General features: G+C 52.0%; 1 protein-coding gene across 1 annotated transcript in view; it reads left to right on the top strand.

Annotated features, from left to right (window-relative positions):
* The window catches only part of LOC124472351 (disks large homolog 1-like), a 59,546-nt gene that overhangs the window by 17,892 nt on the left and 28,562 nt on the right, over window positions 1–13,092 (top strand). The window contains exons 4-5 of the mRNA XM_047027138.1: window positions 130–366; window positions 1,939–2,058. Of these exons, the coding sequence (XP_046883094.1) occupies window positions 130–366; window positions 1,939–2,058 (357 nt within the window). The remainder of the gene's footprint in view (window positions 1–129; window positions 367–1,938; window positions 2,059–13,092) is intronic.

Here is a 13,092-nt window from a genome sequence, read left to right as displayed (position 1 = left end):
TCCCTCCCTCTTTCTCTCTTCCCTGTTTTCTTTTTTCTCCTCCCTCCTCTCTCCATTCTCTTTCTTTCGTTCCCTTTTCTCCGTCTTCACCATCTTCCTCTCCTCCCCCTCTCCTCTCTCTCCCTCCAGAAGTACCGGTACCAGGATGAGGACAGGTCGAGCCCCCAGGACTCCTCCCCCCAGGCCTGTCCTCAGCACCCCGGGGGGGGGAAGGAGCTTCCGGCGCTGGGGGTCCGGGGGCACAGGGAGAGCAGGGAGAGCAGAGAGCTGGGCCGGCCGGAGCTGGTCCAGGTAGCAGGGAGGCACCTCTCTCAGATCGAGAACGTCCACGGATACGTGACCCACGCACACATCTCCCCCATGAAGGTACGACACACACACACACACATAGTATCACACAGTGTCTTCAATGAATCACTCTATCCTCAGCTTATTTCCTTTTTTCACTTCTTTACTCTTTGCACACACACACACACACACTTGGACACACAACGCACACTTGGACACACACAGTCAAATGAAAGTAAAGCCCTGCAGCAACACTAGCCTACACATCCTTCTGTCACTAAGTCAGCTGCACCAGAACTAATACCAGGCTCATAGCATCCAGGCCCGAGTAATGGGAGAGGCTCAGAACTAAACTCTAGCAAGTATTTATACACCTCAAATGGACTTGTTTGATTGTTAGATTGTTTATGTACATGTGTTGCCTGCATGTCCTGTGGCAACGACCATTCTTCACCTGTGGAGTATGATGTCATCAAACCCTTCAGCCTTAAACCCTGAAATCTGTGACACTTAATCTCGACAGCGATCAATATTCAACGAGAACCAGGGAGTTCTTTGTGAATCCGGTCTTTGATTTCTAGTTAATCATCTCACGGTCAGGGTGTTCCTCTCACAAAATCTCTGCCACCGCGCGTGCATGTCCACGACTGGAGCATGCCGCCACCTTGTGGTCCTTTCCCCTCACTGCAGCCCCTCAGCGAGCTTCGGCGAGCGACGTAAACCCGAAGAACCCACGAGTTGAGTTCTTCTCCTGAGACGTTTACGCTGTGTTATGCATAAGCGTGAGTCACATCGGCATTCAGATGAGATCTCAGAGCTTGGTGATGTAACAAGGAGGTTTGGGAGGGCGATTGGTGCCCCCGGTCTCACCGGAACGTTGCCGGGGCGTGTTCTTGTCGTCGCGCGTCGTAGCCTTGGCTGCTGAGGTGTGATAATCAGGTGTGTGTGTGTGTGTATCCCGGGTGGTTATTTTGAGCGCGGTGTGATGCGGCCCCTCAGCTGGGGATCTGGCTACAGGCGCCGGGACAGATGGACACGCCATCTTGTCTCTCCATACGACTGTGTTCTCTTCTGACTGGACCACTCTGGGCCTGCTGCTCAACGCTCCACACACACATACACACACACACGCACGCACACGCCTACACACACACACACACACACACACACACACGTGTTGCAGTGGAGGATGAGAGGAGGTTGGGCAGATCGTTCTCTTCTGACTGCCTCCTCCACGCCTCCTCGTCTTCCTGCTTCTTCATCATCATCATCCTCATCATCTCTGTACCCCGCTGCATGAAACAGCTATGTCTGTGTGTGTGTGTGTGTGTGTCGTGTGTGTGCGCGTTGTGTGGAGATGTGTGATCTCCTTTAGGACTCAGTAAACGCGATGACAAGTGGAGCAGCTGTGACCATGGCTTCTCTGACTGTGCTTGATCTCGATATGATCACCCTCTGAAGTGCACGCCACCTGCTGATAGTGTGTGTGTGTGTGTTTGTAGGTATGTGTGAGTGCATGTGTGCGTACGTGTGTGTTGTTCATGTGTATTTTCCATGTCTGTCTGTCCTCATACAGCTCATCTTGTGTGTGTGTGCTGTGTGTGTGCTGTGTGTGCCCAGGGCCAGTCTAAGCTCCTCTCTGTGCTGTAGGTAGAATCTCTGGACGACGAGGGCCAGTCGCCGTCGGCGACGTACGCTCCATCCACCCCCTGTTCGGTGGATGGCCCCGCCCTCTCTACGCTCTACTCCCAAAACCACGCCTATCTCCAGGTAATCCCGCCCCTTCGCCGTCCCGTCGCCCGTGGAATGCCCGTCTTTGCCGCCCCCGTCCAACGTTTGGTGTCGTCCGTCTGTTTGTAACCCAAGCTATTCCGGAGCCTTCCGTCTGCGTGGACGATCAGGTGACCTTCAGCTTGGTGCGCCCGCCGCGGCGTCGAGCACGAAAAAAAAAGCTCTTTCCTGTTGTCGTGTTGTTGTAATGTCGCTACTCAAACTCCAAGTGGCAGCATCGCACCGGAGAGCTTGGTGACTCGCGCAGAGCCGCCCGTGGCTGCGCTGTTGTGACGTCTTCTTCTGTGGTTTTTGTGGATGTTGGCTGTGTTTGTGCTCGCGGGCAGTAGCATGCGGGGGTGGGGAGGGTTAAGAAAATCACGTGCATTTGAGCATGTTGCGTTGGAGAGCTGTGGTAAGAATGTCTATAAAGATGAGTGTTCGCGCCAAAGCCCTGTGTAATGTGTGCACGTGTTTGAGGGAGTGTGTGTTTGTGTGCGACAGGATTGTCGGTTTAGAGACGGAAGTTTTTTTTGGGAGAGACTCCTCAGGCTTCTCCACTCCTCTCAGTTCCACAGGGAACGGGGAAGCATTTGTGCAGCACACCTCTGTGATAAGTAGGGGGAGACATTTAAGATGAGCGCCTCAGCCTTCCTGAGCAGATCCGTGTATCACGTTGACCGACACTGTAGCTCCATACAAACTCAGATCCCACTCTAGGCACACACACACACACCAACACACACATATACACGCACACACACAAATACAAACACTAACAGCACTCTAAGGTCCCTGTACATTTCCGTCATTAGACTAATGCAGAGTAATGGTGTGGGCCAGTCAGAGAGATGGAGGGGAGAGGAGGGGGGAGGGAGGGAGTGAGTTACATGTTTGTTGTTGGATAGGTCAGATGAGTCTTGATTTTAATTGGTTCCTGGACTTGGAGAGCCCAGCTTTCGCTGGTGAACTCCTCTGTGCTTCTCTACTGACTCTGTACTTTTCATGCTCTTTGATACAGACACATCCCACACTGTCACCCGCCCCCTCCAGCCCCCCCCTCCCTTCTGAGACACTCAGAGATGACACACACAGTCCACTCCTACTCCTTACACAAACTGCTATAGCTTTCACTCTCTCGTTCTCTCGTTCTCTCTCTCTCTCTCTCTCTCTCTCTCTCTCTCTCTCTCTCTCTCTCTCTCTCTCTCTCTCTCTGTCTCTCTCTCTCTCTCTGTCTCTCTCTCTCTCTCTTCCTTCCTCTCTTTACTCATGTCTCCCTCTCTCTCTCACAATGTATTTCCCATCTCCCTATCTCACTCCCTTGTCTCTCTGTCTCTCTCTGTCTGTCTCTCTCAGTCTCAGTCTCTCTCTGTCTCTCTCTCTCTGTCTGTCTCTCTCTGTCTGTCTCTCTCTGTCTGTCTCTCTCTGTCTCTCTCTTTTTGTCTCCGTCTCTCTCTGTCTCTCTCTGTCTCTGCCCACTTCCTGTGGGTGTGGGAGCCTGGTATGGATGCAGTCTCTGGGAGCAGGGCAAGGCTGCGGTGTTGAGCTGCAGCTGCACTGGGCTTCCCAGCAGCGGTGCCCTTCCCTCCCCTCCTCTGGCCCCAGCGCCCTGGCCCCATCAGACCCCTGTCAGGTCCTGCCGCTCCCCCACATTCACGTCTTCTGGCTTTACAGTTCTATGTACTGCTGTATGAACTGCTTCTGTGTTTATAGCACTGCTGCTGAATTAACTGAGAGAGAGAGACTTAGATTAGGAGGGTGGAATTGCTAAGGGTTTGTTAGCTTGTCTTTCAGTCAGACTCTAATACTAATTTCACAGTTCAAGCAAAGCTGATAATTGAGATGTGGTTGCTTCATTAGATTCAGCTTTGCATTTCCAAGTCTGTAAATAAGATTACGTAACTGTCATCATTGACTGCAAAACGGAGGGGAGGGGAGAGGTGAGGAGTGGAGGGGAGAGGTGAGAGGAAAACAGTGGGGAGGAGAGGAGATAAGTGGAGAGGAGATAAGTGGAGAGGAGAGGAGATAAGTGGAGAGGAGAGGAGATAAGTGGAGAATAGAGGAGATGAGTGGAGAGGAGAGGAGATAAGTGGAGAATAGAGGAGATAAGTGGAGAGGAGAGGAGATAAGTGGACATCCAACTGTCAGAGACACTGAGGGGTCCACAGTAGGCTGGTTAAATATGCATGCAGTGTGTTTTTATCTAATTGGCCGTGTGCATTATTGATAGTCTGTAATGTTTATAAGATGACAGTTGAATGTAAAAGCTGGGACGTAGACAGGAGACATTGTGCTGCAGTGAGACAGGCAGCTGGTCCATCTTCCTGGTCATGTACCTAAGGACACGGTAACACTCATGTACACCTCAGAGTACCAGGATGGGAACAGCTCCATGGTTACAGCATTTCACTGCAGATCAAGATGTTGCAGGTTCAATTCCTCACAGCACTATGGATAAAAGGATCTGTTCAATGAATACATTTGATTCACGTATTTCTGGTTGTAATATGTGAACTGTATATAATAAACTACCAACAATAGACTGCTGCACTCGTTATTGATTAGTTCCAAGGAGCTACAGTTAATGTGGGAAATGAAGCCATCCAATAAAAAGCTGTAGAGTATGTCTCTTGAGTGTGTTGACTGGCTGCCATCCGTGAGTAACCAGCTAGCAGATCCTGCATTTGTCTCCTAGCGACGGACTCACTGGCCAGAAGGACCTGAGCTACAGGTTCATGTGAATGTAATGGCGTTGACTCCCAAAACACCCTGTATACACTGCTCCTTTCCCCTCCTCCTCTCCTCTCTTCTCTCCTCCTCGAATCTCTCCTCCTCTCCTCCTCTCCGCTCCCCTCTCCTCCTCTTCTGTTCTCCTCTCCTCTCCTCTCAGCATTAGCCGGCTGTCTAGGGGTTACCAGCAGCTTCATTGGATGCGAAAGCTGTTGCCATGGTTTTAGTCCCCAGGGAAACGGAGGCGCAGGCTGTTACAACAGTGTTGGTGTGGCATGCGAGGCCACCTGTAGCTCAGCCTCCCTGGACACCAAGCCCAGCCCTAGCCTCAGCCTCAGCCTTTCCCCTGCCTTAGGAAGGACTAAGAGAAAAAACGAAAGAGAAGCGTGGAGGCACAGAGGGAGAGACAAGGGGGTTGGGAGAGAGATAGCAGGGGTGGAAGTCGCGTGGTCGGTCTCTCCGAGGGGGTTGAGAAACCAGCGGAGTCGCACTCCTCCACCATCGCGAACAGCCTGTTGTTTTTCTATTCTGGATCATAGCATAGCAGTCTGTGTGAGCTTGTGTGTGTGTGTGTTTGTGTGTGTGTAGGAGACGCTTAAACTGAAAACATCGGAGGAAGAGAACACACACAGCCTCATCAGCAAGGGAGCCTTATTGAACACACACTCTCTCCCTGGATTTGACACCTCTCTCTCGCTCGGGAAAACGGCATCGTTCTTCTTCCTCTGCGATTCGGGGAGATATTTGTTGTCTATTTTTATTGTATTTTTTCTCCCGGACCTGTGAGCGCGCTCCGTGGGGGTCAGGTTTCATGCTTATGTAATTGGCCGACTGTCTGGCAGGGGGTGTGGCCAGAGGGGGTGGAAATGTTATCTGTGGAGAGGAGGGTTGGGTTTCTACTCCGCACAATAGGTCTGGAGTGGCACCAATCAATGACTGGGTGAAAGCTGCTCTGTGACTGGAAGAGTGAAGCTGTCTGGGGAGTCAGGGCTGCACGCTTCAGAGAGGAAACGAGAGACAGAGAGAGGCACAGGGAGAGAGACAGAGAGAGAGAGACAGGGAGAGACACAGGGAGAGAGACACAGAGAGAGAGAGACACACAGAGAGAGAGAGGCTTGAGAAGCAAGGCATAGCTAAACCACACCACTCCCCCGTCTGTCCATCCATCTGTCCGTTTGTCTGTCTGTCTCTCCATCCAGCTGTCTGCTCTGCCCTGGTTCTCCCCTCTTCTCATCCCTCCAATCATCAGTTAATGTGGGGGGGCGGGCGAGGGGGGGGTCAGAGTGGTGGCTGCCAGAAGAATGACTCTGCTCTTAAGCGGGCGCCGTGATTGAGCCCTGGTCATCCGCACTCCACTGGACGACCACTTACCTCCAGAGGGACGGACGGAGAAAAGGGGAAAAAGAGCTAGAGAAAGAGAGATTGCTCGTTTACGCTCTGTCAGGTAACCGCGCTCCCGTCCCACTTCTCCATCCGGCCTCGGCCTCTCGCGGAGACGAGAGGAAACGCTCTCCCTCCCTCCATCCCCCCCCCCCTCCCCGGTCCTCGCGGAGAACACGATGCGTCGTGAGCGCGCGCCGGGCTAGGGCACCCACAGGATGCCCCACAGCGTTTCCGAGGAACGCCGCAACTGCCGCAACCGCCGCAACTTCTCCCCGGGATCAGCCTGCCAGGCTGCCTAGGTGCCCGGCTGGCCGGCTGCCTGCTCCTCCTTCCCTCCCATGCATCCCCGGCCACAGCCTCTCCGCCGGACAGCTGTTCCACGCCCGAGGCAAGAGGAGTAGAGCGAGAGGGAAGAGAGAGCGGCGAGAGGACGAGAGCGCCTCCTTCCCGTCCGCCCGCTCGGCGCCGCCGCCGAGATGAACTACATATTCGGGAACAACACCCTTTACCCGCGCGGGGGGCGGGGGGGGCGGAGGGGGAGGGGGGGGAGGGCACGGCCCGGGGCTCCACAAACAGAAGCAGGGGCCCAAGAGGGGCTCGTCGGAGGAGCTGCCGCACGCCCCAGGCTCCTCGTCCTCCTCCTCGTCCTCCTCCTCCCGCTGGCAGCAGCTGCTCACCTTCTTCGCGCGGAGGAACGCCTTCAGTGACTGTATCTCGCCTGGATACGGCCAGGTAACACACACACACGCACCTGGTATAGGATGGGACAAGCGCTTCAAGACTTGCTGTGTGTGTGTGTGTGTGTTTGTGTTTGTGTGTGTGTGTGTGTGTGTGTGTGTGTGTGTGTGTGTGTGTGTGTGTGTGTGTGTGTGTGTGTGTGTGTGTGTGTGCTGTCACATTGCCTGAGGGGCAGGCAGGGGAGCAGGGCGGGGGAGCAGGGCGGGGGTATCATAACCGAGTGTGATCTTTTGTTTGCTGTTTCTGAGAACTTCTTGTGATCAAGGCCATGGATGAGGCATCTAGTTTCACCTGTGCTATCTCAGCCCATTAACCTGGTCTTATACAAGTTTGTAGTTTTCCGACTGAGTGTAACAAACGAATTGCTAATTATTTGTTGTCTCTATCTGTCTTTTCCTCTGCCTGTTTGTCCGTCAGCTTGTGTTTGTCTGCCCGTTTGTCTCACTCTCTCTCTCTCTTCCTCTCTCTTCTCTCTCTCTCTCCTCTCTCTCTCTCTCTCCTCTCTCTCTCTCTCTCTCTCTCTCTCTCCTCTCTCTCTTCCTCTCTCTCTCTCCCTCTCTCTCTCTCTCTCTCTCTCTCTCTCTCTCTCTCTCTCTCTCTCTCTTCCTCCCTCTCTCTCTCTCTCTCTCTCTTCCTCTCTCTCTCTCTCTCTCTCTCTCTCTATATATGTCTCTCCTTCACGTTCCCTCTCCCTTTGCCTGCCTGTCGGTCTGTCTAGTGCCTGCAGCACTCAGTGGTCTGTTATCCAGCCAGCCTGAGTCAGTAATCATATTGGCTTCCCTAAGTGTCTTTTTCCAAGGTGTTGTCTAAAGCACTCAGTGGATGACTGATGTTCCATTACCTGGTTTAGCAGACAGACCCACAGACTGGGGGGCTGCCAACACAGTACTGCCAGTGAGAGAGAAGGGGATGGGCGGATGGATGGATTGACAACCAAATGGATGGGTGGGGTGGCAGATGGCTAGACTAGAGAGGAATTGAAGGGACAGGAGGGCTTGCATAGGATTTATAGTTGTGAGTTGGAAGTCGGTTCTGTGTGCGTCTGCTCTGTCAGCCTGGATGATGTTGTGAACTGCAGGCCAAGGTGCTGACAAAGAGCCAATGGCGGAGGTTTTCCAGAGGCCCGAGCAGGCCTTGTTACCACACAAACTCAACACCATGACTCTTTAATGAGCCTCTTTCTAAGTTCTTCTGAATGACCCGGAGCCTGTAACCACATCCATTTACAGCCTTCCATATTACCAGTAGCATCTACACCTACATCCTTCCTCGCAGCCAAACAGGCTAGCCATATACCGTGCCACCTAGTTACCTTAACGTAGTCACTTAGCCAAGTTCTCTTCCACATAGGCACCTGACTTAGTCACCTAGCCACCTACTTATCTGCATACTCACCCAAGCTGCAAATAGGACAAGTCTTAATCTGTCAGGTTTCCGTGTAGAGGTTTATTTCTGGGGGCTTTAACACCAACATAACATTCGTCAGCTCCTACAGGAGGTTTTCAAACACGCAGAAATAAATTCTCCTACATAGACAGGAGAGGTTGGATCCTATTTACCGTACGTCCTAAATACCTTTATCAAACTACGGCCCGTGAACTATCGATGTGCAAACAAAGGCTCGAGGGGACGTTGTGAAATGGTGAGCCAGTGTGTAATCTGAAGACTTTGTTCCAGGCCTTATCCGGCCCTGTTGTTTCCAGTGACTGTTGAACTGAGCTGGGCCCTCTGGCTGCCACTCAGCTTCAGGTATCCACACCATGTGACCTGGAGTCTGCTGAGGTCTGCCAATGGATTTATGGTCTTCTCTTATAGACCGGAGGAGAGAAGTGGTCCGCAGCAACTTTCTTGTTCTCTCTCTCTCTCTCTCTCTCTCTCTCTCTCTCTCTCTCTCTCTCTCTCTCTCTCTCTCTCTCTCTCCCCCCTCCCTTTCCCTCTTTCTGTCCTTCCCTCTTTAATTTCTTTCTCTCTCCATCCCTCCATCTTCTCCATGTCTCCCCCCTTCACGTTTCTAGCTCTGTCATTCTGCCTCTCGAGGTTTGGCTCTGTAATAATTAATGTGTGGAGCAGAGCTGAGAATGAAAGCTGCTCACTTACCCTGCAGAGCGTTCCTGGGGAGGAACCAGTGAAGGAGGGATGTAGTCAGAGAGTGGAGAGGGGACTGAATGGCTTGGTGATTGATTACTGTTTGTTTGCTTCCTCTTAGGAGGAATTAGTCAAATAAATCAAGATGAGAGAAGAGCTATCCAATATAAAGTGTTTGGCATGCACTCTGGAGCAGACACACACACACACAGTCTGTTCCCCTCGGAGAACGCGAATCATCCTGCTGAGATGACAGAAACTTTTCTGCTTTCCCCCGTTCTCAATGGGATTAGTCTGTGTGTGTGTGTGTGTGTACAGTATGTCTGTGAAGGTGACAACTCAATGTTTAACGATGTTAAGAGTTAAGTTCTCTGAAAGGGAGCAATCCTCGGTCTCTGCCTCCGTGTGACTGAGTCACGGCAGGTCATTTAGGAGTCATTTGTAGTTGTAAATGAATAAAGCTTCAGTTCCCATTCACCGTCCTATCTATTCATCTCAAGTGACAGCCTTTGTCTTGTTAGAGAGATCGTTCACACCTCTCTCTTTCTAGGTCTCTAGCTCTGCTCTCTCTCCTGCTCTCTCTCTCCTGCTCTCTCCTGCTCTCTCTCTCCTGTTCTCTCTCTCTCTCTCCTGCTCTCTCTCTCCTGCTCTCTCTCTCTCCTGCTCTCTCGCTCCTGATCTTTCCTGCTCTCTCTCTCTCCTGCTCTCTCTCTCTCCTGCTCTCTCCTGCTCGCTCTCTCTTCTGCTCTCTCTCTCCTGCTCTCTCTCTCTCCTGCTCTCTCGCTCCTGATCTTTCCTGCTCTCTCTCTCTCCTGCTCTCTCCTGCTCTCTCTCTCTCCTGCTCTCTCCTGCTCTCTCTCTCTCCTACTCTCTCTTCTGCTCTCTCTCTCTCCTGCTCTCTCTCTCTCCTGCTCTCTCCTGTTCTCTTTCTCTCTCCTGCTCTCTCTCTCCTGCTCTCTCCTGCTCTCTCTCTCCTGCTCTCTCCTGCTCTCTCTCTCTCCTGTTCTCTCTCTCTCTCCTGCTCTCTCTCTCCTGCTCTCTCTCTCCTGCTGTCTCTCTCTCCTGCTCTCTCCTGCTCGCTCTCTCTCTCCTGCTCTCTCTCTCTCCTGCTCTCTCCTGCTCTCTCTCTCCTGCTCTCTCCTGCTCTCTCTCTCCTGCTCTCTCTCTCCTGCTCTCTCTGATCAGTGGTTGTCACTGTCTCACGCTCGTTTGCAAACAGTGTTGAATACCGATAGACAAGATATCATTTTAAACCTTCTCTTCCATCGATTATTTCTCGGATGGATCGAATCGCCGGCCGATGCAATGAATAAACAGACAGACATGTCCGTCCTTGTGCATACTGTACATCTGCAGTAAATGAATGTGTGTTCCCACACACTCATCGCCTTCCTTGAGAGTTCCATCAAGAGGGGATGCAACCCCCCCCACACCCCCCCGCCCCCTCCTCTTCCTCACCAGCCCCCGAGACTCAGACGGTTGCTCCCAACAACGCTCAGGTCCCTCCCCTCTCTGTCTCTCTCTCTCCCCTCACTGCGGTGCTCCGCTTTGGCTGTTGGCATGGAGACGTTGCCATGGCAATAGTCAAGCGATACGCGGTGGGTGTCTCGCCGCTCGCGTGCGTACGTGTGTGTGTGGGCTGAGGTGGTGCAAGCTTGGCTCTGGGGCTTACATGCTGGCACACTAACCTGTCATCTTCTCACCCGTGGCTGAGAGTGGTGAACGCTACCTTGCCTGACCCCATCCCCCACCCCCCCCCGCCCCCCTCCCCTGCAGAGTGTAGTGGCGTGGGCCACAAACACAAGCTGAGGTACGTTTGGCTGCAGAAGGGCCAGCAAGAGGTGTGTGTGTGCTCCAAGTGGTGCATCGCTTTCACTGTGTGGGTTGATTCTCGCTCAACAACTCTCTCCCACACACACACGAACATAAACGCGCGCACACACACACATACTCACACACACACATATGCGCGCTCCCTACCTCTGTTTATTTCCCTCACTCTTTCTTCTTCTCTTTCTCCCTCACTCTTTCTTTCTCCCATGCTCTCTCTTTGTCACGCACACCCTCATCCTCCTACATCTCCTTCAAACGTGCGACTATCCTTAGCTGCTTCATAACTTCCTAAACTCGTCCATTCCGACTACCTAAACAGCCTTCTCCCCTGGCTCTGTACGACTCTAAGGGCACTGTGTTTTGTCCCAGATTCAGTTCTGCTTCAAGGCCAGAGGTGGTTTGGTGGCTCACAGTTGTTGAAGTCCCTCCTTGAAGCGGTTAGCTCAGCATGTTAGCACAGTTGTGTAGCATGCATGGCATTGACTCTGTGCTGTAAGCTACTGAAGTACAGGATACACGGTGTGCTGGGTAATCCCACCTGAAGGATCTTCCACTGGCGGTGCCAACTGTCAAGTCCAATTCAAACACGCACGCACCACATACACAGACAGACACACTGGAACCAAACAAAGTTCAAGTGATACAGCCCTTAGTAATGCATCGCTCCCCCCCCCCCCCCAGTCACCAGCCAAGATCAGGTTGTAACAGATACGGATGTGTCTGTGCGGTCTGGAGGGATGGAGGGATGCAGAGAGGAGGGATGGAGGGATTTAGAGGAGAGATGCAGAAAGGAGGGATGGAGGGATTTTGAGGAGAGATGCAGACAGGAGGGATGGAGGGATGCAGACAGGAGGGATGGAGGGATGCAGACAGGAGGGATGGAGGGATGCAGACAGGAGGGATGGAGGGATGCAGAGAGGAGGGATGGAGAGAGAAGGGATGGAGGGATTTAGAGGAGATATGCAGAAAGGAGGGATGGAGGGATGCAGACAGGAGGGATGGAGGGATGCAGACAGGAGGGATGGAGGGATGCAGACAGGAGGGATGGAGGGATGCAGAGAGGGGAGACAGGACCTTTAGAGGAGATGTCCCTGATGGTCTAGGCATCCTTCGTTGATAAAAATGAATGTCTAAGCAACGTGAATGTCTGGTGATTTATATTCATATTTTATTCATTTACCAGATACTTTTATCTAAAGCAATGTACAAATGGTGCATAACAAAGAACAACAAAAGATTAAAGATTAAAAGTGCATAGAAGAGTCCGAAGTCAAGGAATGGTGTTGTTTACTAGCCACATCGTGAAGTGACCACATCTCAGCTACCAGACCCGGTGAACAAAATGAACACTACAGTACATCTCAGTCACGCACGCACGCCGACACGCACACCCGCACGCACACACACACACACATACCAGCACTAATCTATCTGGCCCTGACTGTAATGTGCATGCTCCATACCGTTGAGACAGGGGCAGGATAATGGCTACTGTAGATAGGGCCACGTTGTATCTGTTGTCTCTTAGGATCTCCTGTCATGGCACCCATGTGTAACAATGGACCACACAGGGCTCCATTGCATAGTTAAGCTAAGTGTCTATCCAGCTAACATCGTTATTGACCACGGTGGAACATTATAGTGGGGTATTTGTGCTATTGAGCGAGGCTGGGTGGATCTTGAGAAGCTCTCAGGTGCACTCCGCCTCCTCTTGAGCCTTGACCGGCAGCAGGGGGTTTCATGTAGGGCCAGAGTTATGTGAAGGCCCACTCACTGACTAAGCACGTCCTTTATGTAGTTGGCAGTGTTTAGTTTCATGTCTTGCGTTGGCTGAACTCAGAAGCTCTTAGCCTCTGTGTCAGGACTGTACGGTCAGTCTGGTGGCTGAACGGTGTGGGAATCGGGCTAGTCATCTGAAGGTTGCCAGATCGATTCCCGGCCGTGCCAGATGACGTTGTGTCCTTGGGCAAGGCACTTCACCCTACTTGCCTCGGGGGAATGTCCCTGTACTTACTGTAAGTCGCTCTGGATAAGAGCGTCTGCTAAATGACTAAATGTAGATTTACTCTGCTGTTACTGAACTTCTGGTACCTGTGGTAAAGTTATGGATTGCAATAAGTTGACTGATGTAATTAAATCCATTTTTTGAGTTTCTAATAGATTACTGCTGTATAACCTTAACCCCTAATTAGTAGCTTCAGGACATTCTATTTATACATGGAAAAATAAGTAGTTAAATACTTTAGTATACCCATATATTTCAGA

This window comes from Hypomesus transpacificus, chromosome 10, assembly GCF_021917145.1.
Source record: "Hypomesus transpacificus isolate Combined female chromosome 10, fHypTra1, whole genome shotgun sequence".
Taxonomy (NCBI): domain Eukaryota; kingdom Metazoa; phylum Chordata; class Actinopteri; order Osmeriformes; family Osmeridae; genus Hypomesus; species Hypomesus transpacificus.
This window is presented reverse-complemented; position numbering and strand designations above follow the sequence as displayed.